Source organism: Hoplias malabaricus, chromosome 17 (assembly GCF_029633855.1).
Source record: "Hoplias malabaricus isolate fHopMal1 chromosome 17, fHopMal1.hap1, whole genome shotgun sequence".
NCBI lineage: Eukaryota > Metazoa > Chordata > Actinopteri > Characiformes > Erythrinidae > Hoplias > Hoplias malabaricus.
In genome coordinates, this window is record NC_089816.1 from 11440218 (window position 1) to 11460334 (window position 20117).

At 42.7% G+C, this 20117-nt stretch overlaps 1 protein-coding gene across 2 annotated transcripts in view; it reads left to right on the forward strand.

Annotated features, from left to right (window-relative positions):
* Positions 1-20117, forward strand: part of slit3 (slit homolog 3 (Drosophila)) — a 182397-nt gene that overhangs the window by 120113 nt on the left and 42167 nt on the right. Inside the window, exons 7-15 of one of the 2 annotated variants that reach the window (XM_066648750.1) lie at positions 1695-1766; positions 4497-4660; positions 5291-5438; positions 8111-8182; positions 9118-9189; positions 10538-10609; positions 13907-14050; positions 15016-15179; positions 19456-19606. In XM_066648750.1, coding sequence (XP_066504847.1) covers positions 1695-1766; positions 4497-4660; positions 5291-5438; positions 8111-8182; positions 9118-9189; positions 10538-10609; positions 13907-14050; positions 15016-15179; positions 19456-19606 — 1059 coding nt within the window. The remainder of the gene's footprint in view (positions 1-1694; positions 1767-4496; positions 4661-5290; positions 5439-8110; positions 8183-9117; positions 9190-10537; positions 10610-13906; positions 14051-15015; positions 15180-19455; positions 19607-20117) is intronic. The other variant, XM_066648751.1, reaches the window with a different exon arrangement.

Here is a 20117-nt window from a genome sequence, read left to right on the forward strand (position 1 = left end):
CTTAATAAAGTGTTCCCCCACACGCCCGCGCCAAAACAAATATTAAGATTGTCATTAAATGTTCTGCAAAAGTTGATTTCTTTTGGAGGGAATCTCTTTTCTCTTATTTGTGTGATTTTGGGTTTTTTTCTTGGGTTTGGTTTTTAAGCGTCGCTGTTGCTGAGGATGGGGTTTTTCCACGCTTGCAGAGTTATGAGTCGGATCGCAGAAACACTGAAACGTATTATCCTGTGGTCATATCCATCTTCCTCTCTTGTTTATAAGGAGGTTTCGATTGAATTAGCTGCTTGTGAGTTAAAAGAGAAGGCCTGGTGGATCCAGTAGCGTACTGAGTTGGCGTCAACTCTGGAGCCGCTGTGCTTCCCAGAGTAGGCCTGAACTGTAAAACGAGAGCTTTTTACTGAGAAACGTCCCCAGCACCATGTGCCCCTCAAAACCCATTATTAGGCTGCATGGGCTGACCCCAAACTGTGCAGTTTCAGCAGTTTGGTCAATCTGGAAGTCAATCCTTAACATTAAAAGTGTAGTAGAACTGCTTTTGATTCCATAATGAAGCTTTCAGTTCCTTCAAGAATTTAGATTTTACTATCAGTTGATGTTCATTTTTTTTTTATTTGAGGCTTAATCCTTGCCAATTAAAACATTCATCAACATGCGTCACGTCTCATTATGGCATCGTTCATGCGTTTAACCTGCTATTGGCTGCTTTGGGTCGGTGTGAGTGTTGAAGTCAGAGATTGACAACTGTAACAAATTGTTTATTAAATCCCACACAATCTCAGAAACTGGAACAAAAAATGGCAAGAAAATCAAAAGCCTTCTACGTAAATGGAAGCTTGAGTGTCACACTATGAAGCTGTCCACTTTTTTCAACATTCAGGCACAAATCCCAGGCCAGCCGTAGTGCGGCTTTACTCTTTTCCTCTCGGTCAAAGGTGACATGGAACTGTGGTTCGGCAGAATGTTGTTGAAGTTGGGAAGTCTGGGTTTCAGCGTAATGTAAAAGGTCTGAATTAGTCTTTTTTTTTTTAACTAAAGTAAATATCTAGAACCTTAAATAGAATAATTCAGTAACCTTTATTTTTATAAGCTCATTACAATCTCAGATGAGATGTCCCAGACCCATTGCCTTTTTTAGAAGGAGGGGCTGAGTATGGCCTGGGTTTGGACCTTATAAGCATGGGACGGCTTTATTACAAGATTTAGGTAGCTAACTACCACTAATGAGGAGGGCTGCTGCTCTGGCAGGAAGCAGAAGAGCCTGCTGGCAATGCATACAGCTGCACACGTCGGCCATGAGTCTTTAAAGCCGATTACACGCTGCTGTGGACACACACCAATCATGTTATATGCACCACAGCAGTGCTGGGACATTGTGTGTGTGTGTGTGTGTGTGTGTGTGAAGCAATATTATAAATTATGCTGATGTAATTTTAGCATTTACTTTAATGTAAAGTCTGTGTCTCGATATCTTTCCCAACTCTTTCTAACCTACTGAGGCATAGTCAATACAGACAGACAACAAATCTTTCTTGATACTTCCCATTGCAAAACTGGTTTGATTTGTGTCTTTGTTTTGAACACTGGGGCCCTTCTTCTTCCACTAAAACCGTGCTCCCGCTACTCAGTCTTTGTGTGAAGCCCCAGCGGATCGATACAATTGTCTGATCTTCTCTCTGTCTTCTGCCTTCCAGCACGCTCAACAACAACAACATCACCCTCATCCCGCTGTCCAGCTTCAACCACATGCCCAAGCTGCGGACTCTGTGAGTATCAGGCTTCTCTCTGGGTTGGTGAAGGGGAAAATCATCGGTCAGTGAAGCTGTAGGTTCACTGTGGTGTAACCTCCACATGCAGGTCTTTACTCGTTTATTACTGCAAGGCGGAGAATGTTTGGCAAAGTGTTTTTAATTTCTAAAGTTATATTTATGTTTATGCATTTGATGATATACACTGTACAACAATGGTACGTTTTTCAGTTTTTGAGTTACTGTACGAAATATTTCTGCTACTGCAGAAGTTTACATGTTAGACTTACTATGTTTATTGGTGTAGACGTAGGTTCTGCTAATATCTGTCTGGTACTGATAGCTGTTATCAGATTGATATTATCTCAATGTAAAATATTTTTTCCCAGAATATTTAAACAGGAAAGTTTGAATACTGATGATTGATGTTGAGACACAAAGGAACGGGCATTCTGTTTTATATATGCCTTATCAGTTTGTTAGATGTACTATGATAAGTTATTGCAAACCAAGTAGGACATGCTCATTACTGTGAAAACCTTTGCAAAGCTTGGTGTTCTCAAACTTCTGATGGCAGGGCATGTGAATACACACACATCCAAGCACTAAGTCTTTCATTTAGCTCTGGGACTTGGTGCTTAATGGGCATCTTGTGGAACTGTTTGTGTAACAGTCCGATGAGTCTGGTGAAATGGCCCTCCAAAGAGTCTTTGTCACTACATCAGTTTCCACCACTAAGTTTGAACCACAGTCAATGCGAAGAGTTCCATAGCGACCACTCTACGGGCCCGTCTGTGGCTGCATCTGCGTATTAGCATGGGATCAGGCTAGCTTTCCTCGTGATTAGCATGTGGTGGAGCGCCAGGCTCCATAAGCCGTAAATAAAGTGGGGATGTCAGCAGAAAATGCTAGTTTAACTGTAAGATTCAGGCTCCCAAACCCCCAGGACTGAGGGTCTCTGTGGCCGTCTAGAGGTTGGAACCTTTCTCCTGGCCTCTGGAGCCCCTACATCTCTCTGTTTCTCTGGAGTCCTCTGGCTCCATCAGTGGTCAGCACCACGGTCGGGCAGTCTGGCCACGGTCCCATCCTTCAGAGCCTTCAGACAGGCCTGCCCCTTCGCGCTGGATTGAATTTGCTGACGGTGGGCTGGCAGAGCGCGCCGCTCCCTTGGCCGTATTGAATTATCCACAGCAGAGGCCGCCCCTACTACCCTGATTCCTTTGTATTGAATTTTCGTCCCCCTAATATCCCTGAGATCTCTGTATTGAATTTGTTGCTCGTAAAAAACAACTTATTAAATCAAATGTTTAGAGATGTCTGTAATCCCTTTAGCAGGAAGGGGTTGCTGAGGGGTGGGGGTGGAGGGGTCTCAAGGTCTCTGATGAAATAGTTCAGCTTACCTCCTCCTTCTTTTCCTCCATCCCTTTGTCCTCTCCTCCCCTCCTGTAGACTCGCTAGCTTCGTGCAGCAACCATTCAATTAGATCAAATGATATCACCCCATGGCGCTTGCCATTCAATAACTCAGCCAAATAAAAAGAGCGAGGAGACTCCCGCCGCTAGACGAGGAGTCATTTTCCACGGACGTCGGTCGATACGCTGGGTTGTGCTGAGCTGCCCTTTTATGGGCTTCCTTTTTTTTTTTTTTTCTGCACTCACCTCATGTCCACCTCAGACCACCAGGGACCCTGGTGTCCTCGTACGTCCATCGCCGTAATCCCGCTCGTCCATAATTAATCCACAACAACAAGAAAGCAGCAAACCAGATTTCTAATGGGAAAGGCTGTATGAGGACCCTCGACCCCGCTGTTCTCTTCAATGAGCAATTTCATAGCCCCCCGAGCAGGATTCTACCTTATTATTTCACTCGCAGGCCTTTGTAAAGGGTATATGCGCCCTCTTTGATTTGCTGACGCCACTCTTTCCGCGCCTCTCCTCCACCTCCCTGCCGCGCAATGATCCATGAGAGGTAGATATTAAAGCGGGTGTCTGCATTGGGAACGCTGCCATATTGCTGAAGACCTTGACAAAATGAAGAGGAGAACACCTTCACCCAGGGAGTCGTGGGTGTCCTGCCATGGTCACAGATATGGCAAAACATAGTTACACTAGTCTTGAAAGTTCATTTTGGATCATGAATTACACTGGTTTACGTTCAGCACTGTCAGGTTTGAACATTTTTTTTAAATGAAATAATTAATATTAAATAAAATAGAAATTAAATATCTCCTACATTCAGAGACGTGGCCGCGTGCGATGTACACTTTAAAAAGAAAAATCTGTGAGTGAAAAATAAATGAATATCAAATCACAACAATGACAGCGATGGCGAATTCCTCCGTAAGTGTGTATGAATTTTACGATTTTCTTACGTTTGTCATTGAGAGTGGTGAAGCTAAGTCACATTTTCTTTAGCGTCGTCGTGATTATGATAATAGAGCAATGGGAGCACGTCGCCAAAGCCTTTTGATGTATTAATATTCAGAGCTCAGTGTGCGTTTAGCATTAGAGGACTGTATTTCAGTCATTATTCACTGTTCACTGATCCCTGGCTCTCAGAAAAGATGGCCCCAGAAATAAGAATCTCTTCTGAGGCATTTCATATCTTTATCTGTTCTTATCTGACTTTCATTTATATTTATGGTCTCTCTCTCTCTCTCTCTCTCTCTCTCTCTCTCTCTCTCTCTCCCTCTCTCTCTCCCTCTCTCTCTCTCTCTCTCTCTCTCTCTCTCTCTCGCACTCTCTCCAGTCGTCTGCACTCCAACAACCTGCACTGCGACTGCCACCTGTCCTGGCTCTCTGATTGGCTGCGGCAGAGGAAGGGGCTGGCTCATTTTACTCAGTGCATGTCGCCTGCCCACATGAGAGGGCTGAGTGTCCCTGATGTGCAAAAGAGAGATTTCGTCTGTACAGGTGCAGCGCACACACTCTCATATACATACACACACACACAAACACACACGCACACAGAGCACATCACAAGAAAGCTGCTGTTTAGCAGTCAATAATCTTCCCGCTCTCTGAATATTGCTTGCCTTGCACCATCCTGGAATGTACATTAAGCGATGCATAATGTGCCTTCATTAGCATCAGACCAGTATTAATGTAAGCAAATATGTCTTTCCTTGCCATGTTGTGAGCGTTCTAATAGACCTCATCGTTTAATTGGTGAAAACATTCACGTCCAAGAATTGTTAATTAAGCCCCCCCTCCCATTAATCAAATAAGGAATAAACTCTAAACTGCTAAACAGCAAACACAACCCTAGGAAAAAAATGTATTTCTTAATTACACAGCAAGGAGAAACAATGGTTCCATAAACTCACTGCCTTCTGATTATGGAAGGTTACTGGATGTGAGATGAACTGTTTGGGCTCATGACGTGCAATCTCCTAAATGTCAGGTCCTTCCTGCTGTTGTGACTTGTTCTCAGGCACAGCTGGTTATTATGCATTTCCGTAATGCAGCATTTTCGTGCTGGGTCTATATCGGAATGAGATCTTTCTTGAACTTTTGCTAATTTTCCACACGTTCTTGACCCAGCAGGCCCCACGCAGTCCGAGCCAAGGTCCTGCGCTCCGCAAGCCTCCGTGTGTCCTGCCAGTTGCACCTGCAACAACAACATTGTGGACTGCAGGAGAAAAGGCTTGACCGAAATCCCGGCCAATCTGCCCGAGGGCATCATGGAAATGTGAGTCATCCCATCAGTCACACCAGTCACCCCTCACCTTCCATTTTTCATCCCTCTATCTCTTTCACTGCCCTTATCACTCTTTATTACAGGGGTGGACACTGTGGCGATATGTTATCACTATAGTGATAAATTACATAGCAGTGCATTTTTCTCAGGGGTATGGTCAGTATTTCGAGAATTCTCAAGCTACTGTATTTATCCCTCTAGAGTAAGGCTTATTTTGATCAGTTATAAAGAGACTGTATAGGACAACAACCAATGACTAGTAACTGCACAGTAACACGTAGCTGCTTGGTTTTTAGTCCTTCATCATCATATAGGTTACTTTTAATTTTGTGAATATGGGAAATCCATCCCAAACACTGCATTAAATATTTAAAGTTAATATTATGGTGCCCACTTTTACTTGATTCTTGTCTTTCTTTCTCTCTCTCAGCCTCCTTTTCTCCCTCTCTGGTAAATAGACAAAGCCTCTCTGGTATTACAAGGTGTTCAGCTCTCCTTCTCTCCTCCTGTCGCATAGCGAAGGCCCATTAGCACTGCAGTTCGCAGGCTCATTAGCAGCAGTGTCAGCGCTCTACTGGAGCTGGGGGCACCTCTGGCTCAGGCTGCTGGGGGTCCTCCAGCTTTTCCCTGTGAGCTCACCACAATTATACAGAACAGCCAAGGAGCCAGAGTCAGGCAAATGAGATCATGCCGGAGCCCCATTCTAATCTGCTGCACCGCAGTGGCCTTAACTCAATCACATGCATAAGCTGCCGGCTTCCTCCTCTCTGATCCACTGTAGACCTCGGCATAGAGCAATAGTGTACTGAACGCAGCTGCTGAAAGCTGAACAGCATTCAAGCACTAAATCTTCACTGTCAGATCAGAAACTCATATCTCCAAAATGCCACAGTTCCAAGAGAAGGAAAACGGACTGTTTTTATAACATGTCCCTGGCCATACTAGGCACTATTCCTCATAGTTTCAAGATAAATCTAAAACTGTAACTGTCAAAGATAATTGTTTTCTCTGAATTTAAAGGGGACATATTATGCCTCATTATAAACAAGTTAGAATAGGTCTATGGGCTATACAGAATGTGTTCATGAAGTTCTTTCCACTAAATCACACATAAAGAGATCTCACCAGCTCTATTCTTACTTTCAGAAAGAGCTGTTTAAGGGCTCTGTCACGTTTATGCAAACAAGCTGTTGCTGGCCACTCCCCAACCATCCCATGTTTTACAGGTGAGGGGTGGTGCCAGGATGGTTCTATGCAGATTTCCTTATTGTGATGTAACAATAAGGGAGCCATCCAAATGGCTCGTAGAAGCATATGATTCCGGATATCAAATCTTTTGCATAATAGGCTCCCTTGAAGAAAAGGTTTATGTGTCTAAACTTTTGAAGCATTGTACTGAGAAGTGTATTATATACAAGAATGACAGCTTCTATTACAACAGACAATCTAATTTATCCTCATATCACAGCACTCTCTCACCTGATGAACAGTCACCGTGGCTCCGAAGGCTTTACAGTAGTGGTTTGTGTGTGTGTGTGTAAGTCTTGCCTGAGGCTGATTGGGCTTCCACTGGCTTGGGGAGTGTCTCAGCTGCTCCTCAGTGCGGGTATTTGATATACATATCGATCGTCAGGCCCTTGTTTGCACTAAAGGACAGGTGCGTAATTGCCCTGATATGTGCCGTTCCTTGTCCTGCTCCTTCTGCTAATAGTGTATGACCTTTGCATAATAAACGGCTATCTCAGGCTGGATACATTACCCCAGCAGAGCCCGTGGCCAGAAACAAATGGCGCTAATTAAATGATGTATAGGCCGCAGAGTGCTGGGGTCTATACTCATTTCAGCAGAGACCCATTTCCAGTGGCAGCTGCCAGGGCTGAGTCACGGCGAGCTCCAGAGCAGATTGAAAACTCAAAACCATCTCCTCTCAATCTGCAGCACGGCTATCAAATCACTGGATGGCTCTCTCAGTAATTCCCCTGCAGGAGCTCTAACTACCAGCCCTAGCAGGCAGAAATGAGCCAGGAGTGTGTGTGTGTGTGTGCGTGCGTTTGTATGTGTGTGCGCAGACAATACAGTAGGTATGTAGCCTGTTTGACAAAACTACTCAGTATATAAACATAATTTTCAAATGTTTAAGGTCCTTATTATACTTGTATTATTGTTTCTTCTCTTTTCAGGGACAGGGGTCATTTTGAATAGGAATTAAATACTTGAAGGGTGGTCTCTGATTTTTGCACAGTACTCTGCGTCATTGTGTGTGTGTATGTGTGTTCAATCCAGCACATTTATGTGGGTGTGTGTGCGTGTCCATGCAGTCATCTCTCGGCTGGTGAGGATGGATGACTGAGAGAGAAAGGGACAGTGGTGGTCAGGGGGAGAGAGGAGGGGCAGTGAACGCTCCAGCCGGACCCATTTCTCACACAGACTAATGACTCTGTCCCAGACTTACCCTGGCCTTGCCATGCTCCACATCACTGGGGCAACACACCATCACATATACACACACATGCACACAGCGGCTTAAACACCAATCACAGATTAGAATTGTGAGTTCACGCTGATAACACGTGCTCTGTATATTGCTGAACATGCTTTGAGTTAGTTATGTTGGACAGTACAGAAACAGCTGCTTATAACACATTATCCCATTTCCTCTGCAGTCGTCTGGAGCAAAACCTGATTAAGAGCATTCCGCCTGGAGCTTTCTCTCCGTATAAGAAGCTGAAAAGGATGTGAGTATTAACCTCCATTTCCAGAAACGTTATTACAACCATTCAAATTGTATTGATGGTGGATCAGGTAAAGTTCTGTTGTCAACACACTGTAGAGCCATTGTTTGTTTTCTTATATTTACTAGCGGAGGTCTGCACACTTAATAGTGCACTTGAATACACAGTGCAGCCAAAGGATACTACCAGGTCCATGATTTAAGAAGTGATTACTAAACGCCAAATGAAGGCCAAAATGAAACAAAAAAGATATTTACAGCACAAGAGTCACAGTCTTAAATATATAACTTTAAAATAAATTATTTTTTTCCTTTGCGTCACCATCTTTGCTCTGTTGTTGAGAACGCTGGAATTTGTGGCACGTACTGTAGCCTACTTACTGTAATAATTTTAGCCAAGTCAGTACAGTTGTATGGAAAAGAGATTCATTTACAGTACTGTGCAGAAGCCTTAGGCACCTAAGATAATGAATTTCTCCGTAAGCGTGGTGCTTGTATAAAGTTATATATAATAACATTAAATACAGAAAAATAATAATATAAAACAAATAAGAAATAAAGGATCATTTTTCTTTGTATAAAGTAGTGGGTGAGAGTGAGTTTGAACAGAACACATTGTTTAAAATCATAAAACTAGGTATTGGATGATAACCTCAAATAATACGGACTCCACGAGGAGAGATTTGTAAAAAGTTAAACCAACACATTCACACACAGAGTATCACACTCAATGGAATTATGTTATTTGGTTTTATTCTGTTGTTGGGTGTTACTTACTACTTACTGCTTAGATAAATATCTTTTTAAATCTCAATCTCTGGTGCCTAAAACTTTTGCACAGTACAGTTACATTGCTGCTGTGGACATTTTAATGAGGCGGTCGATCAGCCGATGTGAAATGTATAGGGTGTTATCACTAACTGTTTGTGTATTTTTCAGAGATCTGAGTAAGAATCAGATTTCGGACATCGCTGATGATGCCTTCAGCGGCCTCAGATCCCTTACTTCACTGTAAGTTTTTGGACACACACAAACACACAAACATGCACATATACAGGAGTACAGTCAGCAGTATACAAACAGTAGAGTGAGAAATCACACTGTTTGTAGTATTTGATTAAATGATTAAGTTGAAGGGAAAAAAACAACTTACATTGTTTAAAGTGTATTGGCTACTGCTCATGTGACAGCTCAGCAGGGGTCTTTCTACCAGCTCTGCTGATTAACTCTTTCTATTTAAAGCCAGAAAATTCTCCTCAAATACATTCCAACTATTGTTATAAGCTTTTTATGTGATTGTCTCCTCCACAGTTTATAAGGTCTCTAATCAAAATAGTGTGTTTCTCTGCACATAATCAGCGCATTTGTGCCAAAATGCGCTGCTATTTTTCTTTTTTTTTTTTGCGGCGGATTAACCACGGAGCTGGAGGCTGACAGTGATGAGACAGCTGTCAGCTGAGAGAAATAAATTAGCGTGGAGGGCGACAGCAGCAGCAATACACCGTACAAACAGCCTCACCGTCCCTGCATGCATGCGTGTGTGTGTGTGCGTGTGTACGTGTGCCGACATCTGCTGTGGTGTGAACACGAGAGGAGGCTTTCATTACATCACATGAACAAGTCAGAAAGAGACAGTAGCTCCAGCCTGTGCATATTAATCCTGTTAGATCCATCTCACAATGACAAGCCTGAGCCTCACACCCCTCAGCTCATTTACACATGCCACAATTAAAGAGCCATTCACTTGCAATGGCGATAGAACAATAGGGCACAGGAGGCAGCATTCATGCTCATATTAAAGGAATACTGTAGCATTCTTTCAGCAAAGTGTCTGTCTGCTCTGTGTAGCTTGGGGTTGATCATGAAAGACAATAGTTTCCTTGCATTAACTCACAATTTTTTTTCCACCATTTTTATTTGAAACATACACTGTGCAGGCTCAGGGAAACAATAGTACATTTATAGAACTAGTTGTTGCTATGTACATGATTTTTAATTATGAGCCAATGGGTATTTCAGCTTCCTAAACAAGGTGTTAGATTCTTTTAAAAATACTAGACTAGATGTAAGCTGCAGAAGACGCCTAAAGTGTCATGCATAATAATACTACAAATGGGAGTGTTTCTTTAGTCAGCTGTGTAACCAAAAATAGCTTATATTTCTAGAATTATATTTATGCATAATATGTTGAAATGTATATCCTTGTATTTAAATCTTCCTGCAAGGTACGGGGCGGGCTAATATTTGACAAGTGGTGCACAAAGAGAGGGAGAGAGAGAGAGCAAGTGAGAGAGAGACAGACATGGTATTGAAGTGATTTACTGGCCTTTCTTTGAGCTGCATCTGTTCCTACCTGCAGGGTCCTGTATGGAAACAAAATTGCGGAGATACCCAAGGGGCTGTTTGATGGCCTAGTCTCTCTGCAACTGCTGTGAGTACTGTTCCCTATGTGTGTGTGTGTGTGTGTATACTGACGCATGCATGCCAGCAGAGGAAGAGCTATTTCATTTCTCCCACCTCTCCTCATAAAACGAACTCAAGCAAAAAAAAAAAAGAACAAAGAGAAAAGAGCATCTAGGAGCCTGAGACCCCTTCCAGATCTCAAATGAACCATTTGGACGGCGCATCAGAGGAAGACAAGGCGAGATTTCTCTCTTGTTTGCGTCTTTACTTTTCGAGGCGTGTACCGAACATCATTAGCATTTAAATTGGACGTGATTACGAAGCATATCTCTCACACCTAGTTGTATTGATGTAGACACAGAAACATTGCTCAAACATAATGCCTGTGTTTAGTGCTCTAATTTGAGGAAATCTGTGGGCTTTAATGGGCCTGTTTGTGCCGCCTCTAATGATTTGTGGAGATGGGGAAATTCTGATAGTCCAGTAGCTTCCTTGCTCCCATGTCGGCAGATCCGGTTCGAGCAGAGCGAGTGCACGTCAGCAAGTTATTATCAGACCCCGTAGTGCGCAGGGTCCACAGGCGCAACCATGCACTTTCCAACATTTACCCTGTCTCCTACCCTAATGAGCCAAATTACCTCTGTTTTTACCAATTGCAGTTTTCTGTCTAATGGATTTACTTCATAAGTGCCCATCTGTTGAAACACCTTACAGCGTTCTGAAAGCCATGCACAAGCCTTCATGGACGCTGTTTTGAGCTTTCTTGTTTTGAATGGGGTTCCTTTGTTTTGCCTCTTTTTTGAAATTCCCCAAACCTAATTAGTTCTCCCTGTGAGCAGGCTAACGATGCATGCGCTTGCTCCGAGACAAAAGCTCATTAGAATGGCTTTCAGTAATTAAGCACAGGCCCTGCGTTAGTCAATTTTCAGACGAGCTAAGCAGGAGAGACACAGAGGTGGCAGGGTGAAGAAGAGGAAGAGGAGGGACAACTGCAGGAGAGAACTGTTCTACACCAGGGCATCATAGAGAAAGCAAGAACGCTTTCCCCCTTGGTCTCTGTCTCCTCACTGTTACAGAGATGTTCACGAGTTGCTTAGGATTCACTGTAGTCCTTAACCAAGTCATCTTTTGTCATTTTGGTGTGGGTCTGAGTCATGTCTTCAGTCACTTCAGTGTTAGTTGAATCATGAGTTGTGCTGCGGCGGCAGAACACTGAAATAAGGAGTGTTTGAATCTGGATAATTCCATTACATTAAAATTAATCACGACACTATATAGACTAAATGGCAATATTTTATTATTATTTTATATTTTATATTATGGGGTGGCACGGTGGCGCAGTCACACAGCTCCAGGGACCTGGAGGTTGTGGGTTCGATTCCCGCTCCGGGTGACTGTCTGTGAGGAGTTGGTGTGTTCTCCACGTGTTGTCCGCGTGGGTTTCCTCTGGGTGCTCCGGTTTCCTCCCACAGTCCAAAAACACACGTTGGTAGGTGGATTGGTGACTCAAAAGTGTCCGTAGGTGTGAGTGAATGTGTGTGTGTGTGTGTGTGTGTGTGTGTTGCCCTGTGAAGGACTGGCGCCCCCTCCAGGGTGTGTTCCTGCCTTGCGTCCAATGATTCCAGGTAGGCTCTGGACCCACCGCGACCCTGAATTGGATAAGCGCTTACAGATAATGAATGAATGAATTAATTAATTAATTAATTTTATATTATTTAATAGAAATTATATACACATCATCATCTTTTTGTACATATTGGAAAGATTTCTGCATTTATACAAGAATTGTTTGGTACCAATGCTGGTTTAGTATGTTTCATATACTATATACAAATACTGTATGAATATTCATTCATTCATTATCTGTAACCGCTTATCCAATTTAGGGTCGCGGGGGGTCCAGAGCCTACCTGGAATCATTGGGCGCAAGGCGGGAATACACCCTGGAGGGGACGCCAGTCCTTCACAGGGCAACACAGACACACACACATTCACTCACACCTATGGACACTTTTGAGTCGCCAATCCACCTGCAACGTGTGTTTTTGGACTGTGGGAGGAAACCGGAGCACCCGGAGGAAACCCATGCGGACACGGGGAGAACACACCAACTCCTCACAGACAGTCACCCGGAGCGGGAATCGAACCCACAACCTCCAGGCCCCTGGAGCTGTGTGACTGCGACACTACCTGCTGCGCCACCGTGCCGCCCTACTGTATGAATATACATCCATCATTTCATGCTGGTGTTGGTTCATGCAAGTTTCTTACTTCTTGCACAGGGTGATAAGTGAGAATGCAAATTGCCCAGATTTGTCACATCAGCTAACACACACCATCCCACCAACTCAGAGAGAGCAGAGAACAGTTGCGCTTTCTATGACTCCCAACCTCAGACTACTGAAGATCCACAGCAGACTTTCGCTGATAGGGACAACGCTTATACAGCTGCAGCACTCTGTGCATGATTGTCTAAATTTGTTTACAGAAATAAGTTATGAGGCCGGGTTTTGCATTCCTCAGCCCTGTTCAGCATTCTGATGGCATCCGGATCCGGAAGGAGATGCAGTGTCATTATGAATTTACAGCATTTCTGATGCTGCCGGCGGCACAGAAATGAGACATGAAACCGCTCCAAGCGAGAGGAACGCTTTCACTCAGTGAGGCAGAGAGTGGAAAAAAAAAACATCTGCGTCTTTAAAGTTGTGAAAAACCTGGGCATTGGCCAGGAACAGTGCCCTTGGAAGAGCTCTACTGGCTCAAAGACTGGACTGTTTTACTCAGCGCTGGGCAGTTGCTCTCTATCTGATGTCCACCTCTTGTTTAGCCAAAGTCTTTTACTTTGACGTCAAAAAAATATTTTATTCTGCATTCTAGACAGCTTGGAAAAACATAGAATGTTAACTGAAGTCATCCCATTCTCCAACAAGATACATTTACAATGATTGCAATGAAAGCTTTTATATATATATATATACATTATATAAACTTATTTAAATAATTTTGTATCTGTCCATTCATCGTGCCATTTTCATAAAAATATTATAGAAAAAAAAGAATGTAAGATAAATTCTTGTCATATATTTCAGCAGTTATATGTTTCTCTTAAATCCAAAGCTTTAAAACATCTGCCATAAGATCCAAGTTTCTTTAATATACAAGATAATACTTACCATTGTTCAAAACATTTTGATACCTGATGCCTCAGACCTGAAGAGAATAAAATATATGATGACAGATGGACTGCTGTTTCTGTGTAGCCAGACTCCACAGAGTTCACTGTATAATGTTGTTTGAACGTTCAAGCTTCTTTGTGCCCACCCAGGCTGCTCAACGCCAACAAAATCAACTGTCTGAGGGTGAACACCTTCAAAGACCTGCAGAGCCTTAATCTGCTCTCGCTCTACGACAACAAGCTGCAGACCATCAGCAAAGGCCTGTTTACACCGCTGCGCTCCATCAAGACCCTGTAAGTCGGTCACACACAGTCAGACACAGACACACACACACACACACACACACACACACACACATACGCACAAGACTCAGTCCACTTCAGTGCACTCCAGTCTCTAAGCAACCACTGCTTATCAAATTTTACCTACACACTGCCCACCATGCAATCTTCTGGTCACCTTGTTGTTTTTTTAATCAGGAAAGTTAATTAGCTGCTAATAGACTGGAAAATAATTACACTATTAATACCCCACTCATGATTTTCTTGTCGAAAATGCTGGGGCATTTATTAGAACTAGAACATTATACGAAGTTAAAATACTTTGGAATTGAAATGACTCTCTTTCACGCTAACTTGCATGAATTGATTTATTACCATATGTGCTGCCCTATAGCAGTGATTCCCAACCCAAGGCGCTGTGTTGTTCTTTTCCATGCTCCGACACACTTCATCTAAACAATCAACTAATTAATGAGCCCTTTCTGTGCTGAAGTGGTTTATAAGACTTGAGAAAAAAACTATTAAATGTAGAGTAAAGATGATTCAGGTCCAGGACTGGAACCCCCTTCCCTTTATTGTGATGACTCTTATTTAAAAATATTGTTGCAGTTGTAACAAATCTTTGTATCAATTTAACGATATCTCTGTACCACTTCACTTCAGGGCAGTGTTTGTTAGGGCCGCATGAAACCTACAAGAGCCCTTCATGGCACGTGACATAAATATTGATGTAGGTTTATTCCAGATGATGTGACATGAATATTTTGGGGCATATATTGAAATTGTATGACATTGTAAAATATTTATGTAGGTTTCGTGAAGCATTTATTCTTAATGAATATAGGAGGCAATGGTGATTTCATATAATATAAAAGGTTTAAAGTCCAAATTAAAATTTTGGATACAACACTTAAAGTATACTTCATATATATTTCACTTTTTTCTTTCTCTTTCTCCGGATCTTCTGACCTCCTCAGGCACCTTGCTCAGAATCCATTCGTGTGTGACTGCCACCTGAAGTGGCTGGCTGACTACCTGTTTGATAACCCCATCGAGACCAGTGGGGCGCGCTGCAGTCATCCACGACGACTCGCCAACAAGCGCATCAGCCAGATCAAGGGCAAGAAGTTCCGCTGCACAGGTAGAGTCTCCCTCAGACTCCTGAAGGATTTTTGGGGTTCACAGACCCTAACAGCATGGACACATTCAGCACATTTCACTTATGACTTCAGGGATAAGATGAAACTCCACAGCACAGAACTCTACAGGCTGGCAACATGTGTCTACTTGGCCATGTTATTTAAACTCATGTGCATTTTCTGAGCTTGCCTTACCATAGATGTTTACAAATTATAGCCCACCTGTTGCTCTGCATACTTAATTTATGTCCCAATTCTAGTTCCATGCTGCTGTCACTGCTGTGGTGAGAACGGTCACTGATTAAACAATATCTAGTCAGCCGTGGTAGTGCAGTGGAAGAGGTGGTGGATAAGATGTACAGCAACATGCAGTTAGGGTTGTTTGTGTGAATATCTGTGTGTGTGTGTTTTCTCCTTGGAGAGGGAGCTGTGTGGCATCCTCAGGCCTGGAGCAGTTCTACAAACACACTGCCAGGCTTCAGAGTGCTCATGGGAACATCACCAGGAGGCTCAGTGAGACCAAAAAAAAAAAGGGCAGAAAGCTCTCAAATGGAGCATCAAGGCCTGTGGAGCACTGTTTTGATGAACTAGTCGTTACTAAAGAGTTGTGTTAGTGTGTGGGGGGCCTTCAGACTGCTCAGCCTTGTGAAGTGTGTGCCCGCTGCTTGCTTTGATATTAACCCCTGGATTTCCCTAATTACAGCCCTGCCTCTGTCCGTACAGCAAAACAGTAACAAACACAGCGGGAGAGCCGGAACACACACTGGCTGCTCCAAGAGCCCTGAACGCTGCTTAAACCAAAGTGTGTGTGTTTTGGTTGTGCTTGTTGTTGGACAGAAAAAAAAATATCTTGAGTGTGTAAGAAAAAACAGGAAAAACAAGCCTAAAACAAACAAACAAAAAAAAAAAAAAAACAGGAGCAACAAACTTGGCCAGAGAAGACAAAGTGCTTTTAACAGGATAATAATGTTTCACATTCTTTAAAACCAAAAGGTCAAAACCAGTTGCTGAGGTAAGGTCTTTTTTTTTTAGATAAAATATATCACACAAACCCTACTGCTATGGTAATAAAGAAATGACAACTTCTAGCATAGCCATAAATACAGAGGCTTGTAAACACATTATGATATTTGGCTTTCTACAGATAATGTTTGTTATCTAACTTGGACAGCTAAAGAGGAAAAAAACAAAAGAAAAGTCACATGGATCCAAAAACATTTCCTCATACATCTATTCATCACCAGATCATTGAATTTAAAAAGCCCTCTCTATAGAACATTGCAGCACCATTGTAGCAGACATATGTTATTTTTTAAATAATAATGTTTATGCTCATTTAGATTTTTATTTAACCCATGCCCTTAGGCACCCAGCACACAGTTTTGAGCTGATGTTAGAGCCAGTTGTTGAATCAGCAGAGGGTATTTGCGACCTTTATACACTGTGTACCTCAGCACTCTGTTATTTTGCATAGCCTGCCACTTTGTAGCTGAGTTCCTGTGGTTTCTAAATGATTACAATTTTAAATTGAATTTAAAACGCCCTCTCTATAGAACATTGCAGCACCATTGTAGCAGACATGTTGTTTTTTTAATAATAACATTTATGCTCATTTAGATTTTTATTTATTTATTTCCAATATAAAATCACATTATTTGGGAATGAGTTATGGCAGCCATGTAATTGTATATAATACATCAGAGATACACTATATGGACATTATTAGGACAATTCCACTGTACACGTACACATTACACCATAGGAATTAATATGGAGTTTGTCCCACTTTTGCAAATGACAAAACCTTCCACTTTTCTGAGAAGGATTTCTACAAGGCTTTGAAGTGTGTATGTGGGATTTTTTTTGCCCATTCATCCAGAAAGACTTTTGTACAGTCAGACACTGATGTTGAACGAGAAGGCCTTGTTCAAAATCTCTGTTTTAGTTCATTCCAAAGGTGTTTGATGAGGTTGAGATCAGGCCTAGGCAAGAACCTGAAATGCAACCCCACAGCTTTAGATCTTGTCCACTAAACTTCACCGTTGGAACAATGCAGTTGAGCAGGTAACATTCTCCTGACATTCACCTGTCCCAGGCCCCTCTATCAGACAGCAACCAGACATAGATGTGTAATTCATTACACCAGAGAACATGTTTCCTCAGCCCCAGGGTCCAGTAGTGATGTGCTTTAAACCTTTCCAACTGACCGTTGGCATTGTGCTTGGTAACGTACTGCTTGCATGTAGCTCCTCAGCCATGGAAACCCATGCCCTTAGGCACCCAGCACACAGTTTTGTGCTGATGTTAGGGCCAGTTGATGAATCAGCAAAGGGTATTTGCAACCTTTATACACTGTGTTCCTCAGCACTCTGTTATTTTGCATAGCCTGCCACTTTGTAGCTGAGCTCCTGTGGTTTCTAAATGATTGCAATTTTCAGAAATACTACTCACAGTAGATTGTGGAATATCTAGGATGGAAGAAAATTCACAAAATGACTTTTGATTTATTTTGATATCATTCTTGAATTCTCGGTTGATTTTACACACTTGTGGCATTTGGGAAAGAATGAAACACCTGAATTTGATGATTAGGTGGTATGTCCCAATATTTCGTGTATATAATATATGTTTGACCCCAGTTCCTAAAAGTATATACAAAACAGTATGTATGTATGTATGTGCACTGCAGCAGAGGGCTTTGCTCCACCCTTTTTCTCCTATGCAGTGTCTTACTGTCCATGTATCTGTCCTGTCTGTCTGACCGTCTGTCTGTGTGCTTGTGTTATGGGGTCTGATGTCCTGGTAACAGTTCTATGGGGGAAATTGACAGGGCTGCCCCTGTGCATGGTGACCCAGCTTTATTCCGGGCAGCTTTCTGCTCTGTTCCTCCTCCTGGCTGCTCCTCCTCTTCCTCCTCCTCCTCCTCCTCTTCCTCTGTCCCTGCCTCTCTCCGCTCAGCTCCGCTCCTCCAGTCTGGCCCTGGGCCCACCCTGGCCCCTGGCCCCTAGTGCAGCTGTCTCTTGTGCTTGATCTAACCATGTGCCGCCGCCTACACTCGCCTCACATGGTTCCGTCAAGCACCAGGGACCGCTGGACACACTCGCACGCAGCATGGCATTCTGGGATAGCGCACCTTGGCCACTCCTCGAAGAAGAACGAGTCCAATTTGGAGCGGCGGAGACGTCAAGGAAAACATCTACTGCATTTGGGGCCTTCTCCATTCAGTGACTTGCCATCCGAGTGCTTGTCCACAACCGTTCAGAAGTTTGGAATCACTTGTTTAATACATTTATTTTGTAAAACTGATACTGTGCAGACAGAATATTTTAAAATAGATTTTAAAATGTATATTTTGATGTTTTATTTATATTTATATTAAATAAATACTCTTTCAGCAAGTAGCAATATTATATTCCAATTGATTTATATATTGAAATTAACTATATAAACCATTTTTAAACTATAAATATTTTATCTTTTATTTAGCATTATGTCATAATGTATTATGTTTAGCTGTTTGTCATCTTTTTTTATTATTTATTAATTTTACACAGCATTCTAAAAAGGATTTGAAATGCATCCTCATTCACTCACTCATTTTTATCAGGCCAAAAATTCTCCAAAAATTTGTGCTTTCCATCATTGACTTTATGTATCCTTGTTGTGAAATATATAGCACAGTTTACAGCTTTCCGTGAATGATTTAATGATTTGCGTCATGTCCGAATCTTTTTTACACGGACAGAATTGGTTTCATATCATTGAAAAGACTGATTCCAGACTTTTGAATGCGTGTGGGAGCTCCTGGTCTGTGAGCCTCTAGGGCAGTGAAACAGTGAAAAGCATGGAGTAAGATAAACAGTGCCCGTGGAGAGACGTCCATGATGGGAAGCAGATACAACATGCAGAGCCAGATCCGACTGCTCCCCAGAAACCGCCAGTGTTTTGCTGTCAAAACACACATCTCTGGAGCAGACCTCCAGCAAAAGTGACCTCCTGCTGTTCAGTCCGCTTTATCTACACATACAGCTACCCTTCAGAAGATGGATGTTTGTTTAGGAGCAGGCATGAGTGGGCGTTTGTGTTTGTCTGGTGGTTTATGTATGTCTGGAGGGGGGTGCACTTTGTTAGTGTGGTGTAGTGTTTGCACATATATTTCCTTAAATATATGTGCAAATAAGATTTTTTGACAGTCTTTTGCTTCTCTCTCTCTCTCTCTCTTTCTCTCATTCTCTCTCTCTCTCTCTTTGTCCTTCTTTTCTCCTCTATGGTTGTCAGGTTCAGAGGATTACCGCAGTCGTCTGACCGGCGAGTGTTTTCAAGATCTAGTGTGCCCTGAGCGTTGCCGTTGTGAGGGGTCGGTGGTGGACTGCTCCAACCTCAAGCTGACCAGCATCCCACCTCACCTGCCTGAACACACCACTGACCTGTAAGGGAGCACACATCTGAACACCTAATATATATTCACCAAAATACTAAACCAGTAAAATACCTGACTCACACGAGAGGCATAAGAACATTAGTGGGGTCCGGTACTGATGTTAGCTGATTATGGATCCTAAAGCCAGTCCTACTCCCAAAGGCATTGGATGGTGCACCAGCACTCCAGAGAAACATTTCACTGCTCAACATCCCAGCGCTGGCTTTATACTCCTCTAGCTGACCCAATGGCCATTCAGACTTTAAAATGATCTACTTTATATAATAAATGCATTTATCACTTACCTCTTACCTACACTAGTAAAGATCATGCAGTTCCAGCAGTGATTTAGTCTTTTCATTTACATCTTCTCTTCCTAACTTCCTCCACCCACCTCCATTCTTTTCCAGCACTCTCCACCATCTCTCTCTCTCTCTCTCTAGTTCTCTCCAGTGCCTCCTGCTACACCATGGGGAATGAATGTCACAGGCTTTTCTTAAGCTTTTAGCCTAGCACTGCT